The sequence below is a fragment of the Pleurodeles waltl genome, chromosome 11, assembly GCF_031143425.1.
Source record: "Pleurodeles waltl isolate 20211129_DDA chromosome 11, aPleWal1.hap1.20221129, whole genome shotgun sequence".
NCBI lineage: Eukaryota > Metazoa > Chordata > Amphibia > Caudata > Salamandridae > Pleurodeles > Pleurodeles waltl.
The window spans coordinates 56,869,665-56,895,261 of NC_090450.1; the positions used below are offsets into that span (position 1 = coordinate 56,869,665).

A 25,597-nucleotide genomic window follows, 5' to 3' on the forward strand; every position below is an offset into this window, starting at 1 on the left:
GGGTCCACCTGGGCAGATCCAGGATGAGTCTTGTGGCTGCATTCTGGATAGTCTGGAGTCGCTGGATGAGTTGGCGGGGGGTCCAACATAGAGGGTGTTTCCATGGTCCAGTCTGCTGGTGATGATGGCCTGGGTTTCTATCTTTCTGGTTTCGATGGAGATCCATTTGAAAATCTTACATAGCATTCGGAGTGGTGGAAACAGGATGAGGGGACTGTGTTTATTTGACGTTTGAAGGTGAGTTTTTTGTTGATGATGATGCTGAGGTTTGGGCATGGTCGTTCGGGTCGGGGTTGTCCCAGGGCGGGGGCCACCACAAGTCATTCCAATGGGAGGAGTTGTTTCCAAAGATGATCACTTCTTTAGGACTCTGAGCACTTTACCACTGCAAACAAGTGCTAAAGTGCCCCTAAAACATGGTGACATTGGTGTACCACAAATGGCATATTTAATTTACTTGTAATTGCCTTGTAAAGTAGTATACCATATACTCAGGGCCTGTAAATTAAATACTACTAATGGGGCTGCAGCACTAATTATGTCACCCACTTAATTAGCCCTGTAAAAATGTCTCAGGCCTGGCACTGCAGAGCCTGTATGTGCAGTTTCACTGCCACTTTGACTTAGCATTTAAAACCTCTTGCAAAGCCTTAAAATCTTATTTTCCTGCATATAGGTCAACCCTAAGGTAGGCCCCAGGCAGCCCATAGGGCACGGAGCCATGTAAGTAAAAAGCATGGCATGCACAAGTTTTACATGTCCTGGTAATAAAAATCTCTCAAAGTTGTTTTTCATTACTGAGAGACCGGCTCTTTTCATAGGCCAGCATTGGCAATTTCTTAATATACTTTTAAGCTGTAATTTCTGACCAGAAAGGAGTAGCTGCATCGTGTTTGATATCATTGGAATGATAATGATAAATTCTCTTTACTGGTAAAGTCAGATTTATTATTACTAGTTTAGAAATGCCACTTTTAGAGAGTGGGAATTTCTCTGCTCTCACTGACCTATGTATCTACAGCCTTCCTCCAATACACACCTGGCTTGGCCTGAGTGAGAGCTACATTTGGGCATTCCGTTCAGACACCCACAACACAGGATACTCAAATGCATCTGTATTCATCTGCATGCTGATGGGTCTTCCTGGGGAGTAGGTTAGGAAGGGCTCACACTTGCACTTCAAAGGGTAGTGACCTGAGCCCACACAAAGGGGCTGATTACCTTCCACTGATAGTCTGGAGCCAAGGCTGAGCTGAAAGGGGGACCTGTACACTTCAGAGAGATCCTTTAAAGTCATCCCCAGCATCAAAGGTATTTTGGGGCATAAGGACTGAGTCTCTGACCCCCTGAAATCAGATATCTACTGGATCTGAGAAGAACCCTTCTGGAGTAAAGACTGCTGTGATGTAAGGACTGCCATCCTGCTTGTACTGACTGTTCAAAGGAACTGCTTCTCTGTATTGCTGAGCTGCCCTGCTGTCTGGTGTTCTCTACCCATCTCTACCATGACTGGATCCATCCTGCTTAACCAAAGTGTCTCCTAGGGCTTGCTGGCTTGCTGCCTGTTCTTCCGCAGTCTCAGGGACATCTAAGACTGTTTGCAAATCTGCTTGTGCTGTTTGTCTCTGTTAACTGTGAGTCCTACCCTTGCTTAAGGTGCCCCTCTCTAGTTCTGTGGCTCTGAAGTGGGTTTTACATCTGAAATCTTGAAAAAGCAATGCATCACTCTGAGTGTGGCAAAAAATTCAACACATCACTTCTTCGCTGGCTTTGCAGCGGCTGCCCAATGACAGCAGATTTACAGACTGCACGGCCTGATGATGACTCGCTGCAAGGCTGCTGATAATGCATCAATACGATTGAAGCAATGGAATCAATGCACCATATCCACCTTTCACGGAGCCCACCGACGACTCGTCACCCTGAGTACAGCAGGAAAACCAGTGCATTGTGTCTTCGGCAACAACACTTTACTCCTCCAAAGGAACTGTTTCAGCTGACAATACCTGGGTCCTGTTGGCAACCTACCCTCTATTGCGGTAGGCCTGGATTTTGACTTTGCACTTTGCACTTTGTCCCTCGTGACCTCAAGTATCCTTTTGACCAATTAGTGACTTCTAAGCACTGTCTGCACATTTTATCTTTATAAATTCATATCACAACTTCTACTGATTGGATTTTTGTTGTTTTGTTCTTGTTTTAATCTGGTAAATATTATCTATTTTCTTAACTTGTGTGGAGTCTTTTTGTGATGTTCTAACTGAGTTACTGTATTTTAAGTGTGTTGCACAAATACTTACACATTTGCTCTTAAACTAAGCCTAACCGCTCTGTGCCAAGCTACCAGATGACGAGCACAGGCTAATTTAGGGAGTGTATCTGATTTATCCTTACCACGATTGTGGTCTCTACATGGACAGGGTGCATACCTCTGCCAACTAGAAACCCCCTTTCTAACAGACCCCTTTGGAAGTTAGACTTGGATGAGGTTACAAAGCCGAACTTTCTGAGAATTAACTTCTTGTATTTTGTAAGTTTGCGCCGCATTTGCATCAAAAAACTACGCAAATGCGGCGCTAAAAAAGTATAAATATGGGCCAAAGTGTCATCCCTTCTAGGAAAATTCTGTGTGGGAAGATCACTGTTTTTAGATCCACAGCGGTGACCCTCCCACTCCACGCATTTTTTTTTTTTTGTTCTCAAAACCTGGGGGATTTACCGTTTGCATGTGCTATTCGTTTATCCTCTGTAGTAGGTCCTCCCTGTATGGTTTTGTATGCATCCCATCACTTTTCATCAGTCCTGTCACACCCAACTTCATCTGTTCCATTGCTGACTGGTAACTTTACAACGTACCCCTCTGTTCATTTTCAGTTTTCTGTGTCATTGCATGTCTTCCTGATACTGCTAACCCCAACTTTGTTTCTGTTTCTTGGCTCTGATTCCTCGGGTGGACCTCTGATTCTGAGTTGTGGGATGTGTGACTGTGTGGAAATTCCAAGCCACTAGCGAAGATATTTTCGGCCCCCCTAGTACTGAGATCTGTCAATTGAGCTAAAACGTATAAATACAAAATGCAGTAGAATATTTTTCAATTTAAGTTCTTTCTTACTTACTTTATGTATTGTCTGTCTGTGCTCTGTTGTTGAAAGGGATCTTTTTTTCAGTCTAATTTTGTTTAGATAATATCTCCTAAAGATGGCTGTGAAATTGCTACGATTCTAATCATTGCATTGGCCCACGTGGTTTTTAAGATTCTTAATAAGTCCAGTTCGTTTTCTAAACAATGAAAGGAAACTATTGAAATCAAAATCTTTGGAACAAATACTTCAAAACTTTGCGATTTAACTTTTTGAGTCATGTTGACACAGTGGCAAGCAGCATCTTGGGAAGGGATTAAAACAAAAATAAACAACAATAGGTGGTATGCTTGAAACATTTTAGCAACTGGCAATCGCAAATATTCCAGTCCATTGTTTTGCGACTGGATTTTGGCACAAGGTCATCTCCTAGGTGGAGAGATATGAGTTGCCAAAGGTGAAAAGACAGATTTGGAGCAAACACACAATCAAGGGATGAGAGATCACACAATAAAAGGCAGTGGGCAAGGAAGGTGGGCCAAGGGAAATAATAGTATGATTTGTTAGCACAGCTGCACAATTTTAATTCTGCATTCGAAATACACTGCAGGAGAAATCGTGGAAGATTTAAGAAAAAGTATACTTTGAGGGAAAATGGAAGAGTAACATCAGTGCCATCTCCTGTGTGTTGGAGGAAAAAGGCTAAAGGTTTAAAGATAATAAAGGAGTGGAGGTTCCCTGATTCCGTTTTGATTTATTAGCGTCTCCTTTTCAATTTCAATTAACCCACACATTTGGTAAAGGGCAGCGTCCCCGTTTTATAACCAAGGGATTGTATCACTATTTTTTCAATTTGCTACATTACAAATTTGATATTTAATTTTCTTTGATACAGCATAGATTTTTTTTTGATTGAAGGAAAATAATTTTGCAGTGGTTCAATTATTTCTTTAATCCGACAAGATAAGCAAGCAAATGCCATGCCATCGAGAGATGAAAACGCAATCACGTGCCCATATTTCGGAAGTGAGAAGGGACAATATTAAATTTAAAAATAGTGATGTCACACTCAATTTTTGAAAATGCATTAACAAAACAAAAGTAAACTGTAAATAAATGTGTATAGTACTTTGCACAGATCATTCCAGTGGGCAAACATTTTGTAAAATATTTTCGTGCACGGTTTTTGCATTGGGGTGCCTTCTCTATTCTTTTCACTCTTTGTGTGCTCCTTGACATGTTTACGAGGCACCTGTGTACCACCGACAACATGATTTGCAATGTAATCAATGCTGAAGGTTCCGTGGTTTTACACAAACTGCTCATTCTGCACTATTGTCAAAAATTGATTTAAAACCTATACCTTACAGATGTTGTAATCATGAAGACATGATGTGTATAAATAAATACGTCCTTTTTGTCTCCTGTTTTCTAGGTTTTTTGAGCACTGGTGACCAGGCTGCAAAAGGGAACTATGGCCTCCTTGATCTAATCCAGGCTCTACGATGGACTAGCGAAAACATTGGGTTCTTTGGTGGTGATCCCTTAAGGATCACAGTTTTTGGATCTGGCGCTGGTGCTTCTTGTGTCAATTTGTTGACTTTGTCCCATTACTCTGAAGGTAACCGCTGGAGCAATTCAACCAAAGGTATTCGGCAGGATGCACATTTTGAATATTTTGATGTCTGCATGCCTCCATCTTTTGTGCAGTGTGAAGTTATCTGTGTGTAATTTGCTGCTTGTTTTGAGTGTACAGCAACAATGATTGTAGTCATATTGTTTTAATGACTTAATGAGTATGAAAAAAGACGTTTCTTTTATTTGAAAAATGCAGCAATGCTCCTAGGAACAGATGCACGGCATTACTTATGTAGGCTAAATGCCTGGGCGGGCGAAATTGCATGACTTTTTCTTTGTGCAATAGTTGTAATTCCTTGAGAATTATGGGTTTTAAGCACGAATTATGCAGAGGTAGGTGTCTGCATCAAAATCTAGACTTCTTTGAAAATGTTTTTTCCCCATTTTTCCCATTTTGCTTCTACGTAGAAATGATCCCATATAGATTTGCCTCACACTGTGCATTCATCAGCAGAGAAACGAAAAGGGATACACTCAAATACTCTGATACAATGTGACTCGTGAGGTGCCTAGCGCCATTTGGTTCTGTAAGTGACACCGTGAACGTTACTGGTGCTGCAGATGCGGATGTCAGTTCCTGCAAGAAATCTTCTGCTTGAACTAAATCTCACGCAGTGATAGGTTCATGCCTACAATTTCCCCATGCATTTGGGATTTGAAACTTGGGCACATGCCTAGCTATGTTTCCAGTATGTCTCCTTCTAAAATCTAAGTTAAAGACTACATCTCAAAAGGTGCCACTGGCACAAAACGTCTAAATGGTTTGGAGGCATGATCCAATTTTTTAGGGTCGAGCGCGCAAAGCGCCATGACCCTAGGGTACTCTCTCTGTGGGCTTTTAACCAAGGCCATCAGCTTAGTTGGTTTGGGGGCTTGCCTTTTAAAATTCGCTTGATATCATTAGTGAAAGGCATACATATGTCATGCCTTTTCCAGTGTTTAGCCCTCCCCGAGCACATGAGCCAACTACTGAAAACATAGGAGGCTCCATTTTTTCCGTATGGTTTCTGGACTACTTTTTCTCTTTATTTCAAAGTCAGCATGATTTCGCTTGGCAGTAGTTGAGCGCTTTGCCTGACATCGACCTTGTTTTACCTGGATAATTCCACTTTTGCCGGTTACATGGATAATTCCACTTTTACCGATACGTTTCACTGAAAGCGAATTTCTGTTTCCCTTTGTGTGGCTGCCGCGCGTCGATGGCGGCCGTCGGCTTGCTTATGTGAAAGTGTTTTACTTTTCATTTTCAGTTTATGTGTCAAGGAAAGTCTGGTTAGGAGTTTACAATGCTAATAGCTCTAACTCAAGCAAACGCGAGACCCGTTGCACTGCAAATGCATGTTTTACCATGTATGTGTCTGTAGCCTTTTTAGTATTTCTCCCCAATATAATTTCTGTCTACCCGAGGATGTACTAAAATATTATAAATCTTATGCTGCCTGAGGCCTTTTCTATAAGTGCCTTATGTTTACTGTTGATTTCTCTTTCTTTCTTTCTTTCTTACTTTCTTTCTTTCTTTCTTTCTTTCTTTCTTTCTTTTCATCCTTCCTTCCTTTTTTCTTCCCTCACACCTTGAATTCTGCTCTTCCTGTCTTTGCTTCATTTCTGACTCCTACCATCATTCGTTTCTTCCTTCCTTCGATCTTCTTTGTCTTTCTTACTTCAATATTTCAAACTTACACTTTTTAATTATTTACTCTACATCCTTACACATTGTAAAAACCTATGCTAGTTCATGGTTGGTAAATGTTTTTGTTTTAATGTGGCCTGGTTTTTGTTAATGCTTTAATTTTCCCATACTTTGGTTTTACTAGGTGTGATTATCTGAGTAAATAATTGCCTTTCCTAAGGTTTACATTTTGGCAATGTGAAATGTACCTCAGTTAAATTTAATGACCTATAAATTGGTTCTGGGTTTTGTTTCCTTTCTACCAAAAGTTAGCATTAATCATAAACTAATTGCATTGAGACTCGCCATTTTATACAGAAACTTTTCAGAGCATGATGGTAGAATTGTGACAGTCCTAAAAAACTGTAGATATATTTTCGATTGAAGGAGGGCCTCAAACATGGTTCAAATCTGATGGAATGAGATGGAAGCCATGCAAGTAAAATGCCAAGCACAGACCATGGTCAGTGCCAGCAAACTGCCAATCTGTGTTCAGAAAGTGTGTCTACTTGCACCAGTGACATAAATGTAACTGTGATGAACTAGTTCGTATGCTGGACCCATTTCAGAGTCTGAGGCTCATGAGTCCTTTGTCCTGGCTATATTCGGACGATAAGGCTGATGCTTTTGACTATTTGGTAAACACTGGTGTCTGTGATAGGTTTGTCTTCTGAAGGGTAGATTTGATGGGTTTCTGGATTGCCTGTGCCTGACGATAGCTCATGGCTCATTTGATGTATTACCAGTGATGGGCCAGAAGTATGCCAGGCCTAACGAGGTGGACAGTTCCTTCTTTTACCTGCATCAAAGAACACATCAGCATGGACCACATTTGTAGTGGATTGTCGACTAAGCTTTGATTAATGAAATAACGCCACTTTGAAGCATGTACTTGTAGATGGCAAAGCTCTTTCTCAATATGTGGCCTGGAATTAAATTTTGTATACCCAGCAACATTATGTTACCTGCAGTGTGATGTAATTGAACTGATGAATCACCTCCTGTGAATAAATATTTCATTAGGTTTCTTCATAATGTACAATTAGGAATTGGAAAAAGGCATGCATCTGGAAGCATGTTTTTTTATTAGGCACATATAGAGCACTGCACATGTTAGACATACTTTGGAGCAAATCCTAGCACTTATTATGCCTCTGAAAAGTGGTTTAAAAGGCTGCAAACATTCATGTACCTTAGAGGGTGAAGATAAGGTTATACAGGCTTGTATTTTTACGACTGTACAAATTATTTACTCAGTGGTGTATGATGACTGGTACTGTCAGGATGTTAATTCTGTAGCATAATGCATGTTAATAGGATTGGTAAATCAAGGTCCATTGAATTGGTAAATCAGGGCTCTCCGAATTATGAATCATTGCTCTACTAGCTGTGATTCCTTAACAGTTCTAAATCGTGGATACATGATCTTGTACACCCCAATGGCTACATAAATGTGCCACGTAAGCTGGTGCACAACAATGTGACAGGGGACCCCTTAGCAGCCTCAAGTTGCACATTCCCTCACAAGTGATAACCTATTCATGTTTCATTGGGCCACTCCACTGTAAATTTAGAAGAACTACAAAAAACAATTATTAACCAGGAGAGTTACAGGTCAGTATGTAGAAACATAACAAGAATTGTCTATGCCCCAGTGCCGTATTAGTGTCCCTTGCTTTTGCATTGCTACCATTATATTTCCTGTCAAGGCTTAGCAGCAGGAAGTAAGAAAGGAAAGGTAACAGTTGTGACTCCTACAGACCACTATCCATGACAAATATCAAGATACTTACCAAATTCGTAGCCAATCACCTTTTGCACCTTCTGCTGGACATTGTCCACGCAGTCGGGGCATTTGACTACCCTTAATCTTCATACAATGTTCTATGCACTCCATAGGCCTTCAACTGGAGGTGACTGCTGTGCTGTTAGATGCCACAAAAGCCTTCAGTTCAGTAGAATGGCTCTAACTCTTTCATTACCTCCGGTGCCTTCACCTCAGAATAGTTTTCAATTACCAGACAAGGCTGTTCTCTATCTTCAATTATGTTTGCGATAGCAATGGAACCTTTGTCCGCCGGTTGTGCCAGCACCATGTTGATCTTGGACTTAACTTCACTGCTTGGAGGATATTGGTGTCGATGTATGCAGATGACATCACACTGTATGTCTGAAACTCCTGAACGAACCTCTCTCCTATCATATGTGAGGTGATCTGCTTTGGTGGATACTTTGACATCCTCATCAACTGGTCAAAATTCATACTCTTGCTCCTTATCGATGCTATGCAACAATTCGACTCTGAGTATCCACTACAATAGGCAAAGGAACTGGTCAGATATCGAGGAATATGGCTTAGCAGAGATCTTGACGAGCTGCGGAAAGCTAACTATGATTGGGCAATGGCGTGGCTGAAATTGTATTTACAACTCTGGTCCAGGTTGCCCTTGGCGCTGGTGGGCAGAATAGCCATAGTCAAGATGGTTATCCTCCCTACGTTTCTCCACCTATTCACAAATATCCGATCCCACTTATGGAACACTTTCTGAAGCACCTCCTGGTGTCCCTGGTCTGAGCAGGCAAACAGCTGAGAGTGGCTTGGGATGCACTCACTTTACAATTCCATGAAGGCGGTCTCAGCTTCCCTGAAATGCGATTCTACGTTTCCTGGGCACAAGCCCAATTTGTACATTTCTGGGTCTGCCCACTCTCTTTCAGTCACACACAGCGGTGGAAATCAGTAAGGTGCTCCATGTCCCCTGTCCACTGCACTGTATTATCCATACAAAGCCACACACACTAATATAGATAGGGTGGCATGTGCTTCCTGGTCCTGGGATGGCCTGTGGCATCGGGCTAAACTCCACTGCCTGTATGCACCCACTATGATGCTGGTTTGGAACCCTTTGCCTCCCCTGCTGGAGAATGGGGGAGCTTGCCGGTGCACCTGTCCCAGGGGGCTTCTCATGTTCAGCGACCTTTACCTTAAAAAGCTATCCATTCCGCCTCTTAGCGTGAAGAGCTGCCTCACACTTACAGTGCTAGGAGCCCTTGTGTATCAACAACTCTGCTGTACTTGTCGCACAGTGCCTGCTACATGCCCACCACTTCCCCCCCCCACTCCATTGCCTTGGGCCACATTCTTACTGCACCCTACCCAGGGAAGCTCATAACCCGCTTATATAATGTAATGTATGTATGTATGTATGTAAGTAGTGGTATTTATAAAGCGCATTCCGGCTCAAAAGAACATCGAAGCGCTAACAGTAGGTGAGTGGTGCAAAGCTGAGGAAGGGAAAGGAGAAAAAAGAGCAGATGCTAGTAACTAGCGCGGGAAGAGCCAGGTTTTGACCAATTTCCTGAAGCCCAAATAGCTAGGTTCCTTCCTGATGTTCAGGGGGAGCGAGTTCCAGCACTTAGCCGCAGCCACGGTGAAGGCTTTATCACCCCATTCAACTTTGTTGGTTCTAGGGATCCGAATTTTGTAAGCCCCAAGTGACCTAAGATGACGCTTCGGTCTATACCAGCAAAGGTTAGAGACCAGGTATTGGGAGCCAAAGCCATAAAAGGCTTTGTGGGTCATGCAGAGCGTTTTGAAAATGATGCGCTGAGCTACCGGGAGCCAGTGCACTTGATTGAGACTGTCGCTAGCAGAGGCAGAGCGAGGAAGATTGAGGATAGATCTAGCAGCCGTGTTCTGGATCAGCTCTAGCTTATTCAAGGAAACTCTATCCAGGTGAAGTAATAAAGCATTACAATAGTCCATTTTAAACATGACCAAGGCTAGAGTAACTGTAATTTTCCATTCCCGTTGGAGGTAAGGAAAGATTTTTCTTCGCATTTTTAACGTCCACAGGCATGTTTTACAGTAAAGTTCACCTGGTTTTTGAAAGATAGGTGATCATCAAAGATGATTCCTAGGTTCCTGCTGGCAGTAGTATGGACCGGGAGGGTGCCACAGTCTGTTAGCCACCACCGTGTGTTCCACTGGTCCCTGCCGGGTCTGAAACAAAGAATTTCGGTTTTGGCGCCGTTAAGTTTAAGCCAGTTAGTCTTCATCCAGTTATTAACTGCCTGCATGCAGTTATTAAAACGATCAGCCACTTCCTCCCAGTTCTTGTTAACTGGGACAATCAACTGTATGTCATCTGCATAAGAAGTGGGAGAGAATCCAAATGACCGAATCAGGTTGGCCAGCGGGGCGACATACATGTTAAACAAAGTGGGGCTCAACGACGAGCCCTGAGGGACTCCGCAAGGTAACAGGTAGGCCGTGGATCTAAAGTCGCCACAGCTAACCGAAGTCCATCTATTGGTCAGGAAGGACTCTAATAACTTAAGAGCCTGCTCTCTGCTACCTGCTTGGTAAAGGCATCGTACTGCTGCAGCCAGTGCACTGCCCTCCCTTTAAACTATCAAACAAGACTTATTTTCTTTAAGTTCTTGCATAGATTGTACCACATGCTGACTCAATTACACAGAATGGGGCTTAAAGAAGAAACTTACTGTCTGCGATGTGCCGCTCCTGAGGCCACATTTCTCCACCTTGCCTGGGATTGTCCTCAGGTGGCAAGCTTCTGAGCTAGCATATTGAACAAGATGTCCCAGAACATTGGACATCTCCCACAGTGCATACCACAGGTAGCCCTGCTGGGGTACATAAAGGAGATAACCCCAGAGTCATGAAGGCTCAATGCCATATTTCTTCTTGTGGCCAAGTGGCAAGTGACCATTCATCGGGAAAGACGTCCGGTGCCAAAAATTGAAGATTGGCTACAGGACGCTGCATGCTTTCAAGGAACAGCTCACAAAATATGAGAAACTCAATTAATGTGATTGAGGACCAAGGATTTCTTGGGGTCTCTGGTCCTATGATTCGGGCAGCAGGTGGTGAGTGGAGGCTCAGGTGACGTGAAGGACTTGCCAGTCCTAAACGCTATCTCCTGAAGGACCGTGCCCCACAGTGGGCACACATGACCCTCTCATCTTGATCTTTGATCATGCTCTGCCCTGCTGTCTGTGGTAGGAGTTGTTACTCATGATGTCTACATTTTCCTTTAACATGAACGTTTGCTCTTACCCAATATTGTAGTGTGAGATTATCTGCTCCGTGAGCCATGTCCTCCCAATACACCCCTTCCCCATTCCCTGTTTCTCCCTGTTCTTGGATACTCTTGTTTTGCAAAATGACAATACATAAATTGAAAAAGTAAGGAAATATGTCAGCACTGGAAACTTAAACAAAGGGCACACTCAAGCAGTAAACCCCTGCAATTCCCTTTTATAGTTAGACAACATAAGAGAAGACATCCAAGAGAACCACTCGTGCTCCTGGAAGTTTTAGTGTTGGCCCTTACCTTTCTGACAGTAGTGTGAGGTGTCATAGATGGTTTTCCACAATGCAAAGTGATAGTTGAGCTCCAGAGAGAAGGACACCTGAGGTCACAATGGCAACCAATCTGTGACTGCCCACAAATCCTGGTATGTAAGGTTTTGTCTGCCTTCCTATTGGATGATGGATGATATGTACGTAAGCCAATGCAGGATGGGCTAGTCATGGTCCATGGCATCCTGGTCCTAGTTCTGAGAGAATTAGCTTTGGTAACCTTTAAATTAGAGGACTGAGTGGGTAAGACAGTTCTTGAATTTTATTCAGCATCTTGGTGGGGTCAAACGATTTGTTTGCATTTATGGAGGTGGGTAATTCAGACACACATAAACCAGTTTGCGGTGAACGTTCCCTCAGCAGCTTTAGTGAGTCTTCTACATCATCACAAAAGGAGGCACTAGTTCAGGTCAAGCAGATTTCCTAATACAATCTTTAAATAGAGACAGAGCCATAAACGTGTCTGGTGCATTTAAATAATGCAAACGTCCTTACCACCTCCCTGTATTTTTAATATTTATCTGACAACACCTATGACCATGTTGCAGTTGTTTAAGTTCAAACTATGTTCCCATGAAGGTGATGCTAAAATTCATGTACAACGCTCAAGACTCTAGGTTCAATATAATAACCTCCTCCAGTTTTGGTACACATATATGAAGTAAAGTTAGCCAAATTCCCAAAAGACAAAGGTATTTTTTTAATGATGCCAATTTGCCAGGACCTTAAAGTCTATCATTTGTCTGCAGGGACAAAGAATCAATCTTGTCAAGGCTATTTGAAATTTTTATCTTTGCTCAGCCTAACCCCACAAGTAAGTTAATTGGTAAACCTAATTCCCTTCATTTACACAAATCAGTCCTTAACATGGTTCCTGGTAATCCTGTCCTTGAAAAGCTATGCGTAGCTTCTTGTGAGAGATCTAGTTGTTGGTTGACTGGGGTGTGAGCCCAGGTCAAGCAGCAATGACAATCCTTGTCAGTTTGATTTACAAGCAAACCCTATATTAACCTGTTAACCTGTTAACCATATTGAAGCTTGGCACCGAGCTGCCAGGCTTAATTCAGAGGCCATGTGCAAAATATTTCTGCCACACTTCAAACAGTAAGCCATTGAAAAATACCATGGAAAAACACCATATGAAAAGGATGCCACACCAATTTAGAAACATTGTTCTTTATTTAAAAATAAAACAAGACCAACATGACCAAAGCCAATGAGTAAAACTGGAAACATTCAATTTTAAAGATTTGAGTGAAAATAGTGCCACAAAGCACCAACTGTGGATATCTGTTTGCTCTGGACTAGGGCAAAGTCACAATTTCAGGCCCACTGCGATAAAGTGTGGGCTGGCTGCAAAGACCTAGCTAGGCCCACTGAACAGAGTACCTTAAATCATGGTTTGCGGAGCGTTGCGAGGATCTGAGTAGAAGATGCATTGGGCTGCTGAAGTGATGGGTCGGTTCCAGGATGTGGAAGGCTGCAATGCAAGGGCCTGTGTTGTTGTGAAAGATCCCGTCAACGAGGCCTGAGATGCTAATTCAGGTGTTGTGGATGTGCTACAAGGCCAGGGTGGTGTTAAGGTTCTAAGGAGCTGTGAATCAGACATGCAGAGTCCAGCATCTTCATTGAGGTTGCAGTCAATGAGGGTATGCGAAGGCCAGCACCAAGGATGCATCATGCAGCAGCAGTTCCGAAGAGGTTGCAGGCTGTGGCAGCAATGCGGGTCTTTGAGATAGGTCCAATCCACATAGCATTTGAGATGTGTTGGTTCTCCTTGGTATTGCTCTGCACAGCAGAGAAGATGCATTGTTTCTACTGGATCCACAGAGGCTAGCAGAACACCTTAAGGTCACTTCCAAGTGTCCAGGACTGGAGTGGCACCACTTGGCAGGATAGACTCACCAACGGCAGAGTCCAGGTGCAGATGAAAGGTTGTTGGAAGACTGTTATGTCCAAGAGGCCATACAACTAGCCCTTGGAGTCCCTCTGGATTCAAGAGAAGCAGGTCCAGATCTTCTCATTTAAATAAGAGGGCAGCAGGTCAGTATAGTAGAGCAGCAGTCCTTCAGAGCAGCAGTCTAGCAGAGTGTCAGTCCTTTCAGCAGCACAGCAGTCATTCTTCCTGGTGTAGCATCCACAGGCCTAAATGTGTACTGAAGAGTTGGTGTCTGAGGTCCAGTATTTATATCCAGTTGTGCCTTTGAAGTGGGGAGAAGATTCTAGAGGCATGCCTTTGAGGTGCACGGGTGCTCTGCCTTCCTGGTCCTGCTCCAGGACTAACTAAAGAGGGAATGCAGCCCTTTGTGTGGTGCAGCTCCTCCCTTCCATCCTGCCAGTGATTGCCCATTCAGTCACACCTGAACATCCTATTGTGCGTGGCTGTCTAGGAGGAAAACACACAGCCCAACTGTCAACTACACCCAGTCATGTGACCTAGAGACAGGCTGCATGCACCAAATGGCTAAGGTAAAAAAATGCCAACTTTCTAAAAGGGGCATTTTCAAATTTGTAATTTAAAATCAGACTCCACCATAAGTTAGGATTTTTCATTACAGTTTCTGAGATTCCAAGCATACACTGGTTTCCTGTTCCCATGTGGAAATTACACTTACAAAATATAATAAGGTAACTGCAGTGTTTATCCTATAGGAGAGGTCGACGTTACTGTAGTGAAAAACTTCAGGGTTTTTCACTACGAGGGCGTATAAAACTTAAAAATACATGCCTTACTGTTTAAATACATTGCAGACTGCCCTGTGGTCTGTCCAGGGCCTACCATAGGGGTTACTTATATGTTTTAAAATTGAAGGGTTGGATCTGGCAAAAGCTTTACTTTGCCAGGCTGATATGGCAGTTTAAAACTGCAATCACTTAGGCTGCAATGGCAGGCTTGAGACATGTTTAAAGTGCTACGTAAATGGTGGCACAGTCAGCACTGCAGGGGAAGTGGCTGGCACAAACGGTGCTGCAGGAGTTTCTTTTACAGGCCTTGGGAAGTTCCACTTCACTAGGGACTTGCAATTAAATTAAATATGTCAATTGGCTATAAGCCAATTCTATCAGTTTTGTAAGGAGAGAGTTTTGGCACTTTAACACTGGCTAGCAGTACTAGAGTGTGAAGTGTCCTAGAGGCAACAAAAATGGGTTCAGGTGAGTGTAAAGGCAAAAAGGTTGGGGATGACCCTCTGGGATGGGCCAACCCCAACACTCCTAAATAGACATTTATCACAAACCATATTGATCACATACTTAGCAAACTGAATGAGATATTTATTATATATTGCTGTATGTCATAATGTAATGACAATGGTTTCTAAGAAACTAGAGGAATCTGACATTCTACTGATCTAAAAACAAAAGATAACACTACTTTTCATCTTCAGGACTGTGTTGTGATCAGTCCTCTTGTCTTTAAAGACAGTTGACTTTATAGACTCAAAAACACATGATCCTTTGGATGTTCCAATTTTGGCCACCATCTAACTGCCTTAAATTAAAAAAATATATATTATTCTAGCCTCCTTTTATTAGAGAAATATTATGGTGAAGAAGTGGGTTCAGACCAGTAAAAGCCCTCCAGATTTTTCAATTTTGGATTGGCTAGTTTTTAGATGTCTACCATTAATGAGACACTTAAATGGAGTCTCACCTACTGTAAATTTTGTTAAAGTGGTTTTGAGATGTAACCTCCAGTACCTGCTATTTAAAGTAATAGCCAATTTGGTAAACAGATTACCGAATCGTAAAATAGGGTCTTTACATACCAAAATGCTTTTTTCTTGTCGCAAGAGGCCCGATTCTCCAAACAAGAAAAAAGGTACGTACATCCGGCCCTTAATCCCCTGCAGCCTTCTACCTTATCTATGTATAATCTCAGTAACTGCTCATTGGTCTTGTTTTAACACAAATCTGTGCTGCACAGACTAGATGTTCATCTGTTTTATATATGTTTTTATTTTTCTGCTGCAAGTATGTATATTGATTTTATTTGACAATTATAACTATTCTCTTGTACACTGCTCACTTTCAGTACTAACTTAGGTAAAGAGCTCAGTTCACAAATAAAAAAAGTATATTGTAGGCCATTTACAATGGGCATTATTTGAAACTTGACAGTAGTTATGTATTATTGCATATTGAGAATTTGGGTTCCTCCCCAGATTACATAATTATTAGTAATGGTTGGGGTCCTCCTGTTCTCTGTCTTTCTCACACCCAAGCTTTCTAATACACACACATGCACGCACATGCACACACACACACACACACAAGAATATGCAGAGAAGGTCATGCAGATGCTCACACACAGTCGGAAAGACTGCCATGAATTAAAATGAATAAAACTGGATATGATGTGATATGCACTTAAAAATTAAACAATATGTATCCAAAAAGTCATCCCAAACTGACTAAACATAAAGCTACTGCTAATATACAACACCTTAATTTCATTACTAATGAATGAATGATCTTATTGTGCTTATCTTTACTTTCCTACTTATGGTCATGGAAAATACGAGTAATATAGAGAGAGAGGCACAGTCAAAAATTTGTTGAGTAGAATGTCTTGGGAAAAAGCTTATATCTGCTATAATAAGATAGAATGGAATATAGACATTACAGAAGCATCAATATGTTGCTGTAACGTTTCCATTTCAATACAAAGTACATGCTGTTTTAACTTGAGGTTTACATTTTTGTACCAATATTTCTATTTCTTATTTTTCCACAGGACTCTTTCAAAGGGCCATCGCTCAAAGTGGAACTGCTCTTTCTAGCTGGGCAGTTAGTTTCCAACCTGCCAAATATGCCAGGATGTTGGCAACAAAAGTTGGATGTAACATGTCAGATACCATAGAATTAATAGAATGTCTACAGAAAAGGCCTTATAGAGAGCTTGTTGACCAGGACATTCAACCTGCACGATACCACATAGCCTTTGGACCTGTGATTGATGGTGATGTGATACCCGATGACCCTCAGATACTTATGGAACAAGGGGAATTCCTCAACTATGATATCATGCTAGGAGTTAACCAAGGAGAAGGCTTAAAATTTGTGGAAAGTATTGTTGACCATGAGGATGGCATATCAGCAAGCGATTTTGACTTCACTGTTTCTAATTTTGTAGACAACTTGTACGGATACACAGAAGGGAAAGATATAATGAGGGAAACCATAAAATTTATGTATACGGATTGGGCAGACAGGCATAATCCTGAAACAAGAAGAAAGACCTTGTTAGCTTTGTTTACAGATCATCAGTGGGTGGCACCAGCAGTAGCAACAGCAGACCTTCACTCAAACTTTGGTTCTCCCACATATTTCTATGCCTTTTACCATCATTGCCAAACTGACCAGGTGCCTGCTTGGGCTGATGCAGCTCATGGAGATGAAGTTCCCTACGTATTTGGGATTCCAATGATTGGACCCACTGAATTGTTTCCTTGTAATTTTTCAAAAAATGATGTCATGCTAAGTGCAGTGGTAATGACATACTGGACTAATTTTGCTAAGACAGGGTAAGTACCTCTTTGCAGATTCTGAAAATATCAATGGTTTCTCTTTCATTACAGTTTGTAAATTCTAGTTCTGTAAAACAATTACATAAACATACAGATTAATTGCGACTTCATATAATTATTGTTTTTTCATTGTCTGTATTTGAAAATCATTATTTTTGATTGAAGACAGAACTGGGCAACTATATGAAACCTGATGCTAAGTCACAGGCCTAAGGTCAGCACTGATTTGTTTAGAGAGATGTTACATACATATGTGGGAGACCAACCAAATGTGCCCTATTTTGGAGTTGTTGTGTAAGTTAAGGTGTTGGGTTACAGGTTAAAACCAGACGTTAGCTGTGAACACCAATGGAACTGTAAAATCTTTAGATATTTATAATCATTTTTAAATCATTTCTCTCACTTGTATGTGCTTCCAAATTTTCACAAAAGTGAATCTGGCATATAGGATTTACTAACAGCATTATATTGAGCTTGCCTTGGTTCTGCTTACCCAAACCTGTTTTTTTCCTTCGTCCTTTAAAGGTGAAGAGAGTTGTCTAATTCCTAATGACAGAATCACATCTGGCTACACTATAGCAAACATTTGTCTGATGATGTAATCACTAAATGGGCATGCTCAATAACTGTGCATGTTATTTCTAACAAACTATGAGCAAAGAAACAAATTAAATCACAATGGTGTGTTCTAAGGTTTGACTTATTGTCTGATGTATGCATTATTTACATTACCCTATTGTAACACTAATCATAGAGCATAGTGCTAGGGGGTGGGTTTGTCAAGCTGCTAATAGTAACATTGAGTCATTAGTTCATGATATCATCAGAATACTTATATAAGGGAAAATCTGGATATTTTGAATGCCAATTGGAAATTCTTGCACACAGATGGATTTAAATGTTTGGTAGCTCAGAAATCCTGATCCTTCATAAAATGCATTCATACATATTTGCCACTAATATTTGAATGTAGCTAAAATTTTGAATAGCATAAATTAACTTTCCATCAATGAATTGCACTCACGTTTTTTTACTGAATTACACATTTTGTGGCACTGCACCGGAGCAAAGTCGTGATAAATCTGACCTGTAATCTCCCTCTCAAAAGTTTTTATATCTTTTTTATGTTTGTCATTGTTTACCTATCTTTCACTGCTTCATTGATTCTCCCTTTGCTGTCTTTCCCTTGCATATTCTGCCTCGAAGTCTGACAATAAAAAAAATCTCTTACCATAAATTGATGCTCATCACCTACACCACCAGCACAACTTTAGTACTGGCCTATATTCTAGGAGCAGCACTTTGATTTCGGTTTATATATTGCGAGTGTAAGACACTTGGGCTTCGGGAACCTTTTGAGAATCCAATTTCATGAATAAAATACATTGGCGTCTGCTGACTCCTCAGTAGGTGTCAGTGTGAGACAGAATGGGGCAAGCTGTGAAAACTGCTCAATGTCCATGCAAAAACAGAATTTTAAAAAGAGTAGAGTATGATAGATATTGCGAGAGGCTACTGATAGTCTTTCTAAAAGGGAAGAAAAGTGAAAGGTAAAAAGAGAATGATTCTTGGAGCATTCTCCTAGAAACAAGTCTAATGAAACATTTAACATATAAAAAGAAAGATCAAGGGCCATATGTACGAAAGTTTTTTCCCATAGACACAGAATGGGTAAAATCATTTGGTACATCTGGCCCTTCAAATTTGTTAAAGTGCTATAAACTCTACATACTTTTTCTGCTTTTCAATCCACTGTAAGCATCGTAATAGGAAAATAGTACTTCTTTGTTCCATACCTATTAAGTGTTGTCCTAAAACAGCTAGAGGTAGAATCTGCCACAATCAAAGAAGGGCAGTATTCATATGTTGTTGATACCTGTCTTTCAATCTGTTTTCCTTCTACAGAGCACATGGATGTACTGCATGCCTTCTCACAAACATGTTCATATTTACGCTCTCCCTGCCTGCAGAGACCATAAGTGCACAAAAAATACTCTATTCCAAACTATTTGAATAAATAGTAAATAATCTTGTCCTTCAATGTATAAATGTATCAGCATATGTCCATGCTGTTGTGAGTGTATCAGGAGAAACAAACTTAATGGTCACTATTGAGACCTGCAATACTCAGTCTGAGTTTATATTTTGAAATGGCTGACTTAGTCATTCATCTTTCAAAAATCAATACATTGAATGCCAATAGGTTGAATAACACCCATTTACACGGTTGCAAAATGCAACTCCATTGTAGCAAGTGGTGTAGGTGAACAAGTTGATATTATTTTTTATTTTTACTGCCAGTACTATTATGTAACCATTGTTACAACTACTGTCATTATTATCATTGAAATTGTTGTGGTGGCAAATGCACAGAATCTGACCACCGTAACTGCAAAGACTTGTGCAGCAGCAAAAGTGATTTCCATCTTTCCGTGCCGTTTATTATCCAACTTCAAATTTGGTACAACTGAAGGATCTTATTCCTTTTGTACATATAGAAGTCATGGATGACACCATTTTGTTGGCCTTTCTTTGTGAAATTTTAGATTTGAGAAACTAACTGCAATTGCTCCCATTGAGGGTTCAAGAACCTTAGCACTGTGACTGTATCCCTACAAATATTGTGTAATCTATTGTGTAAACCAGAAATTTAGATATGATGTTCTCCAGCCTCTTCAACAAGATCAAAATCAAGGTCAAACCTGTCTCCACTCTGCTTGTCGAATAACAGCCTAGGCACTGTCAACATATGTGCACTAACAGTGGATGGCAGGTACAATACTGTCCCAAACACAAAATGCACCTCTTACAAAGTTTTGAACCTAAGAGAATATGTGACAATAGAAATGTAGAAAATGTTTCTACAAAGACTTTCCAAGCTAAAGTGGTAGGTTATTTGTGTGAAACCAACTTTGGAGTGTTCTAGGTTTCTCAAAACAGTTGTGGCTGCATTGAATTTTTTAGTTTTAAATTGAAGAATTAAGTTTGAATATAGTTTGAAGGATGGGTACTCCTATGACAAGGTTCAAATAAAAATTGAGATTCTATGGGTCAGATGTTATTGGGTTTATATCTAATTACATCTTTTCATTATATGGCACCTTTTCTCCCATTAGTTAATTGTCCAACAAAGTTAGGTACCCATATCCAAACATTTTCTTGTTAGTTGTTTTAATATTGCAATATGTGTTTGTATTTAGTTTGTAAAATATGATAAACACATTTGAACACAATCTATATTCACAACTTAAGTTTTTTCATCCTTTTGCAATGTCTATGATGTAAAGTCGCATGTTATAACTCCTGATAAGACACTTCCCTTCTTTGTAATCTTGCATTGATTATACACTTAGGGCCAGATGTCAGAAACATTTTGCATGGTGCAAACTGCGAAAATCGCAGTTTGCGTCATGCAAAATGCGCATCGCGATGCTCATTCACATTTTGTGAGTCGGTACCGACTCGCAAAATGTGAACGCGACTCGCAAATAGGAAGGGGTCTCCCCTTCCTATTTGCGACTCACACGCAATGCTAAATTGTTTTGTGACCGCGAACGCGGTCGCAAAGCAATTCGCAGTTACCACCAGTGTCACACTGGTGGTAACCCATTCACAAAAGGGAAGGGGTCCCTATGGGACCCCTTCCTCTTTGTGAATGTTGCCAAAAATGTTTTTTCAGAGCAGGCATTGGTCCAATGGACCACTGCCTACTCTGAAAAAATGAAAACAAATGGTTTTGTTATTTTTTTTGTAATGCAACTCGTTTTCCTTCAAGGAAAACGGGCTGCATTACAACAACAAAAAACTGCTTTATTTAAAAAGCAGTCACAGACATGGAGGTCTGCTGTCTCCAGCAGGCCACCATCCCTGTGAGTGCAGGGAATCGTTATGGGGTCGCAAAATGCAACCCACCTCATTAATATTAATGAGGTGGGTCTTTGCGACCCCATAGCGATTCGCAGACGGTGTCTGAGACACTGTTCTGCATCCAAATTTGCGATTCTGAAATTCTGAAATTGCTACAACTGGCCCTAAGTCAGTAAAAATCAGTAACATGGATTGTGTATTGGACAGGAAGATTAACTTTTTCCAGGCATAATTTTTATGCTGGAACATACGTATTGCTAACTTTAGTGTATGAGGTGTTTTAATTTAAACTGATGATATCATACAAGGAGGCTAATTTTGAGAGAAAAACCATACCAGGAGGCTGATCTTCAGTGAAACTCCAACACAATGTATATAAATATGTCCACTATTAGAACGTATTCATTTTTTATTCCTACATTCAACACTGTTTTTTAGAACTATTAACATTTTTTAATTCTTGATCCCATTTTCAAATTGACCTCCCACCGCCAAACAACAGGCTTCTCTGAATTACTATGCTTCTGGATTTGAGTCCAGAGATAAACTGAACCTCAGTATTTATTAATCACAGCTGCAAAACTGGTTTTCTACATGTGTAATTATGTTTCTAAGTACAGTCGGTGGAATATATACAAATAATTGTGTTTTTTTCATCAATGCAGAAATAAAATCATATATTGTTAAAAATATGTCCGAAGAACAATTAGAATGCAAATATAATGGAGAGTCCGTAATCTAACTGTTTCTCATTATTTTTGCAGGGACCCAAACCAACCAGTTCCTCAAGATACAAAGTTCATCCACACAAAGCCAAATCGTTTTGAAGAAGTTGCATGGACCAGGTATAATCAAAAAGATCAATTGTATCTTCACATTGGATTAAAACCACGTGTGAAAGAACACTATCGGGCCAACAAAGTGAACTTGTGGTTAGAACTAGTGCCTCATCTGCACAACCTAAATGATATATCTCAGTATACCTCAACAACGACAAAAGTGCCATCAATGGATATTACTTTTCGACCTACAAGAAAGCATCCAGTGCCAGTTACTTCAGCCTTTCCCACAGTTAAACAAGATGACAAGCAAGAACCCAGTCCATTTTCAGTTGATCAACGGGATTATTCAACAGAGTTGAGTGTGACTATTGCCGTTGGAGCGTCATTGCTGTTCCTGAACATTCTGGCATTTGCAGCTCTGTATTACAAGAAAGACAAGAGGAGACATGATGTTCACAGGAGGTGTAGTCCACAGCGTAACACGACCAATGATATCGCTCATGCACAAGAAGAGGAAATAATGTCCCTCCAAATGAAGCACACAGATTTGGATCATGAATGTGAGTCAATCCATCCACATGAGGTGGTGCTTCGGACCGCCTGCCCCCCAGACTATACCCTAGCTATGAGAAGGTCACCAGATGATATCCCATTGATGACCCCTAACACCATCACAATGATTCCTAGCACTATACCCGGGATTCAGCCGATACACACATTCAATACTTTTACTGGAGGACAGAATAATACCTTGCCCCATCCACATCCCCACCCACACCCGCATCCTCATTCACATTCAACGACCAGGGTATAGCCAGTCAAAAAGCAACTACAGACTTTATTTTTGATGGATTACCACAGGTGACTTTACTGAGTATTTCTTGGTATTTACCGCATAAGACTCGCACTATTTAAATATGAAGAACTATTGTGTGCATATACATATCAAGAACTTTGGAAGTTTTGAAAAATATTGTACAGACACAAATGGATTCAAAAGGAACAAATTACAGTTGCTTGAAGCAATTGTCCTGAATGATACGTTTCATTCATATTCAAGAGTTAATTTTTTGAAGTTTTGAGTTACATTACAAAATTAGGCATGTGCAACACAAACAGGAAAGAACTTTGGCTACAAATTTTAAACAAAATTCTAATAATATGCACAAGAGACACACCAATGGAATGTCGAATAAATTACACCATTTTTAACTGTTTTATTGTGTAGATCATATTTACATATTTGAATATAAGTACACAAAGCACCAATGCTGTTAAGGTCTTAGTAGAGGCCCCATGCTGAGGTCTGCCAGCAAGATAAAGAGGTTACAGGCACGCAGATACGACATTATCACACAAGTGCTGTGCGTATAGGGTGATAGGGTGAAGAAAACTGGATATCTTAGCACGAAGTGCATGATAATTTATATGCTTGGTGGCTGTGCTGCTAATTAAGAGCCGTAATTAAATAAAATCTTCTCCTCCCATTGGAGTTTTGAAGAAAAGCTTACATTATCAATTGGCAAAAATGAAAGATAATTTGTATGGGGCAGAAGTAATTTTGTTCACAATAGCGTCTATGTTGAAAATAACTAGTTGCTGGTGGTTTGTGATCATAGGTGTAGTGGTGAAATATCACTAATCGGAATCCCAGAGAAAAATAGTTTTGAATTCTGAATTGTGTTTCTTTTGCCCACTGAAATCATTTGTAGACTTAAAACGTTAATGGAAATTGTGTTGAAGGAACTATATGCTTTGCTGTGGTTTAGTTACAATGATATTAGTTACTTTTGGTATTAGGTCAAGTGTGCCCAAAGATTTACCTGCAACAGTATTTACAAAGATGCCTCCCCCTTCCATGGCTAATGCAACCAACTCTGATTACAGATCCGAATATTTTACTTTCACTCATTCTGCATGTCAAAAGCATTTTAAACAATATCTCGGTCAAAAGGTATTTTTTCTTGCAAACTACATATTGTTGCCAGCATTGACTTTGAAATCACTTGACTCCAGTGATGAGATATATACATATGTAGATACAAATGCTACACAACAAAAAAGAGTGCCAACAACTGGAAACTTTAAAATAAGGTCTTATATATTTGTGTGATTTTAAATGAATGTTCTAAAATCACAAACAATTCTTCATTCTCCTGTTGTTTACCAGTAAATGTATATCTCCCAGTCCTTTCAAAATGTTTGTATATGTAATCAGATGTACATTTATATAAAAAGAATTGAGGTGGATTAAGAGCACATCCCTGAAAATTACTTTCTCTCTTACCTGTACTATATTTCTATTTGACTAAAGTTATGTGATTTTTTTTACATTTTTTTCAGACTACTAGCAATTTTGATAGTTTGTAAGATAATGCGAAGAACTTTCTCTGACAAACTAACTGCAGTAACAGAAACATTTCTTTTCAGTTACTCTTTTTCAAGAATGAAAGCTTATTACACACAAACAATTGTATACTACTTGATGGAAATAAATACTTTGTACTTCTGGGCAAGACGACTGGCCGCAAAGTGAAATAAAGATAATCTGGACAAAAAGTATTATTCCACTGCTAGAATACATGATCTTTGCTCATTAAAGGAGCCAAAATGGGTATTGCGTTACTACTGTGTCATGTTTGTAGATTTATGTTTTAAAATTCAGTTTCTGTATAAGATCCGGCATTGCTAAGATGTGTTCTTTTTCTGAAAACATGACACATTGCACAAATATTTACAAATAAACACAACTAAATGGAAGAATGTTAACAACCAAGAATCAACATTCACAAAAGTCTGAACAAATTAACATATTTACGAAGTCTAGTTCTTAATATAATGTTTTAGATTCAACAATATACAGGAATCCCTATTAGTTGGTGATAGCACATATTTACGTTATAATGTTTATTTACCATTGCTTTGATTTCAGGCTAATTATTTTCTAAGATTGTAGGATATGATAGTGCTTGTAGAAATCACTTCTCATTCTAAGAGATGTTGCTGAATACTATTAAATAATTGTGCATACACAGACATGCACACACACACCAGTATAATTATCAGTACAAGATTCACACATTTTTGGAACATTCTAAATAACATTATGCTAGTACTCTTCAATGGTCCCACTCAGGACTGCTTATATAATTTGTGTTCCTTTTTAACCAGTCCTTTCTGGTTCTTTGTACTAGCTCTCTCTTGCAACTGGCGGGCCCAATGCACATATTCCACAGAAAAACTGATAAGCTGAAAACCATACTAATTCTGAAGCATGTACTTCATAGTAAAGAACTTCAAAAGAAAAGAAGTGGTCCTATTATTACCTGATGGTTTGGTTAGTAAGGTACACGTTTCCCATTGCTCCTGACCTTTATGGCCAAACAGCACAACATTGCAGTGAATGCATTGAAAGACAGAATTGAGAACAAGTTTTCAGATAATTTTGCCTGCTGCATATAAATGGAGTTGCCACCACCTTTAAGTAGTCATGTTATTTAAACATTATGAGAATATGTAGGATCAATTATGAATAAAAAAACTGACATAAATTCCTTGATGAAGAAAGTGAAGAAAGCACAAACTGAGTAACCAAAGGAGAGTCCTTGGAACATTGGGCATGATACGTTTTTTTTCTATAGTAATGA

The 25,597-nt window shown here is 40.1% G+C and overlaps 1 protein-coding gene across 9 annotated transcripts in view; it reads left to right on the forward strand.

Moving 5' to 3' along the window:
- NLGN1 (neuroligin 1) overlaps positions 1 to 24,786 on the forward strand; it is a 772,713-nt gene extending 747,927 nt beyond the window's left edge. For 2 of the 9 annotated variants that reach the window (XM_069213054.1, XM_069213056.1), the window contains 3 exons: positions 4,516 to 4,728; positions 16,509 to 17,298; positions 21,933 to 24,739. In XM_069213054.1, the coding sequence (XP_069069155.1) occupies positions 4,516 to 4,728; positions 16,509 to 17,298; positions 21,933 to 22,764 (1,835 nt within the window). In that variant the 3' untranslated portion in view covers positions 22,765 to 24,739. Of the gene's footprint in view, positions 1 to 4,515; positions 4,729 to 16,508; positions 17,299 to 21,932 lie in introns of all 9 variants that reach the window. The other 7 variants (XM_069213052.1, XM_069213057.1, XM_069213051.1 and 4 more) reach the window with 6 other exon arrangements.
- Positions 24,787 to 25,597: the final 811 nt, after the last annotated feature.